General features: G+C 52.7%; 3 protein-coding genes across 3 annotated transcripts; all 3 read right to left on the bottom strand.

Moving 5' to 3' along the window:
- Positions 1-114: 114 nt before the first annotated feature.
- On the bottom strand, positions 115-675 carry VDBG_04660 (conserved hypothetical protein; the record flags this gene model as incomplete). The annotated part of the gene is made up of 2 exons (XM_003005008.1): positions 115-269; positions 348-675. 2 exons carry the CDS (start codon positions 673-675, stop codon positions 115-117), a joined length of 483 nt encoding a protein of 160 aa, XP_003005054.1.
- A 106-nt stretch (positions 676-781) lies between these two features.
- On the bottom strand, positions 782-910 carry VDBG_04661 (conserved hypothetical protein; the record flags this gene model as incomplete). The annotated part of the gene is made up of 1 exon (XM_003005009.1): positions 782-910. The coding sequence occupies one exon, from the start codon at positions 908-910 to the stop codon at positions 782-784; it is 129 nt and encodes a 42-aa protein (XP_003005055.1).
- Positions 911-1,501: 591 nt separating this feature from the next.
- On the bottom strand, positions 1,502-1,846 carry VDBG_04662 (predicted protein; the record flags this gene model as incomplete). The annotated part of the gene is made up of 1 exon (XM_003005010.1): positions 1,502-1,846. One exon carries the CDS (start codon positions 1,844-1,846, stop codon positions 1,502-1,504), a length of 345 nt encoding a protein of 114 aa, XP_003005056.1.
- Positions 1,847-3,321: the final 1,475 nt, after the last annotated feature.

The raw sequence follows: 3,321 nt of genomic DNA on the forward strand, positions 1-3,321 counted from the left end.
TGATCGCACTGAGAAGTTGAATTTCTGTGAATCGATCAGAACAGTTTGCGGCGAACACTTTGGCTTGGATACCAGTGTGGCTGCAGGGACTCATACCTTCATGAAACCGATCAATCAGTCGCTACCTTTCCAGGGTATGAAGCCTCCGCGCCTTCCTGACTCCTCGACAAGTTGGTCACTTAGATTTTCCAGCTCCTTTTGCATCAACCCAGGACTGGCGTTCTCCTGGAAATTTTCAAAGTCGAGCAATTTTATCCCATCTTCCTGCACTATAAAGTTGTGTCGGTTCACATCTCCATGTAACAGGCCCCGTTCGTGAATCTTTTTCAGAACGGCCTCACACGCACTCAGATCGTGGATGGAAGCATGGCGTCCTTCCAATTTTTGAAGCAGAAATCCCATGATGCGTCCATTCTCGTGGATATGAGCCAGGAAACGTGGCACCAGACCAGAGCCATCCAGTAGCTGATAAGCTATCGTTTCTTGTTCAGTTCTCGGCACCTCCCACTTGAATCGGGCTATCTTAGCGATCACAGTAGTGGGCGATGAGGCATCGAATGTCGGGATCGAACTTGGTGTGATGACTTCAAAGGCCGACACTGTGAGTTGTTTAGATCTCTCCAGCTCGAGGCAGTCAACGCTAACAGGATGCCATTTGGACCCCAGACAGAACATGATTGGAGAATCCAGTTCTCAAATCACCAGTCGCTTTGTCTCGGGAGCTCTTGGCCATGGTCCATTCTCCAGTCGGAAGTTTAGGTAAGGACTGCAGCGGTAGTGATCACGTGTCTGGGTCAAATGTCCCTGGGGAGATGGCGAGGTATTTGACCTGCGATCCGATGCGTAGTCGGTAGTAGCTATCCCAAGAATCGTCGTCGCCGACCTCCATAGATAGTATGACGGGCTCCATGAGTGAAATCAATCGACTTGGCCGTAAATCAGTAAATACTTTAGGTATCAAAGTCGTTAGCGTTTCTGGTCTGAAGAAAAGCCAAACCCGGAAGGGAGTTCTCAATCGTGTGTTGATACAGATACCTTACCCTTCCAAGTTGGTTTCTCATGGGAGTGCTTTGAATTGGCCCCGAAGTAGCTCTCCTGATGGAATCGAGCTGGTGTTCATCTGATTCTTCATGTTCCTCACCATAACTTGCTTATGACGGTTGCGAAAGAGGTGTGGGGAAGGTAGCTTGATATAGGTACCAACAGTTATGGCAGTTGGTCCAGAAGCAGTCAGGCCCCAATGCACAATGCGAACCGTCACCAATGCGAGTACATCTCGGGGGAGATTCAACCTCTGAATGGCCACAAATAAGTCAGGTGAGCCTGTGTGCATGAGAGGTGTCACCAAGTCGGCCTGTTGAAGCCCTGTCGCATCTCTTGACTGGTTCTCCATGACTCGGAGTATTTTTTTTTTCTGAGGAAACCAAACGACTGCGGACATGGAGCAAGTATGTGACAAGAAGCCTTGTGCATTCATAGAAACGTTTGTTGATTGAAAGTTCTAGGCTCGCAATCTTTCTATCTGCGTGGCCCATAATGATAATCGTAGATGGTGTGGACTTGTGTTGCGGCTTGATAGCCTTGAATTCAGTTGGTCAATGTCGCACAGCTGCCTCCATGTTGCCATTGTCCAGTTCGGACAGTTTAGAGCCCAAGCCAGACGACTTCCAGCGTGCAATCTTCTCAGCTCTTCTAAAAAGTCAATTCTGGATCGGGGAGTAAAATATACTCCGAGTTCTCCGCCGCAGGTGAAGACACTTGTGCAGAGGACCATGACGGCCATCAACAGATTAGAAGTGATGTGTTTCGAAACATTGTAGTTGTGCTCTCGCAAAAACGTCAACATCTTGGGCAGCTAGACTTCGGACGTCCTGTGATCCAGCAGACGAGAAGTTTGGTGAACGCGGCGCATGAGGGAAGGCCAGGGAGTTCTTCCACAGACTTGGAGGCTCGTGTCCAGGTTCCAGATCTTATACAGCTTCCAGTTCTCTTATATCGTTGCCATGACCTGACCTATCTAGCCACAGACGTGTTCGTCCCGTCTCCAGAGCTGAAGAGAGCGAAGTTCATGACTCTATTTCTGCGATAATTTTGCTGGGGTGTGATCTGGCTAGAATGAATCAAAGTGAGAGCTCGGTGCTGCAGGTACGATACGACATCGAGGGAGGCGGGAACCGAGCAACAAAGGTGCCCTCGCTGGGGACCTCTCACCAACATGGCTGCTGTCGACGGACTTGGTGACGTGCGTTCAGATGCTTGGTAATCTTCCTAGGTGATACGGAATGGAGAAATCGCAGCCAGATCGTGATGCGGTCAGTGGAGGGTGCTGGAGGGGAGATGGGCGGAATCGGGTTGCTCTCTGCTTTGGCTGGAGCGGTCATTGAGGTAGGTAGTTGATCATCTTGTCGGTGTACCCGTCAGCTGAGTACCAAGGCTGCAGGAGCTGTCTCACGAAGCGATCGTCCTCGATGTGGACCCGGCTGTAGTACGACTTGGAAGAAGCGCATGGGTTTTGGTGGCGGGATCATTGTATTCTGGCTCCCAGTCTGTGTCACTCTTGCTAGGGGTGGATGCCCCATGGCACCTGCGCCCATGCCACTCCAGGGGCAGGTGCCTTGCAGGTGCCTTGGGGCAGCCACAGCAGCATCGTGCAAGAAGACACATCTCGTGACCCTGGGTACTTGCACGAGGCTGCAAACGAGGCTGCAACCAAGGCTCGACCATCAACCATGCCAACCCAACCCGGCCGACAAGACAAGCAAAAACACATGCGATATGGATGGACCCTGGCCGCCGGACGAACACAAATCCAGGCACGCCGAATGCTGCAGCTCGGAACGCGGGGCACTAGCGAGGCAGCCTCATTGGCCCAGCGCACGAGTCGCGGATAATGTGCTGAACCCCTGCATCGGCTGGCTGCTGTGCGTGCGCATGGACCCTTTGGATCCCAAATCCCAAACCCCAAACCTCGACAATTACATTACATTCACCGTCCCTGTCTCCCCATCCATCCATTCCTCGCGCTTTCTTCGACTCTGACTCTCCTCTGGCTCTGGTCGCACCCCTCGACAGGTGATCCGACCCCACGACCAGCACGAAACTTCAAGCCACGTCACGTACGACCGCAAGGCAGGGCAACAAGGCCTGACGCGCGCCTCCTCGTCTCTTCGTCCATGCCCTTCTCGAATCGCACCACCGCCAAAAGATCATGATCTGCACCACGTGCCGACTCCGACTCCGACTTCCTCGCTGACGCCCATCCCGACGTTTCTCCTGGGCGGCCACCATCAAGATCCTCTGCCGCCGCCGCCACCACCGCCG

The sequence above is a fragment of the Verticillium alfalfae genome, genomic scaffold (genome assembly GCF_000150825.1).
Source record: "Verticillium alfalfae VaMs.102 supercont1.5 genomic scaffold, whole genome shotgun sequence".
NCBI lineage: Eukaryota > Fungi > Ascomycota > Sordariomycetes > Glomerellales > Plectosphaerellaceae > Verticillium > Verticillium alfalfae.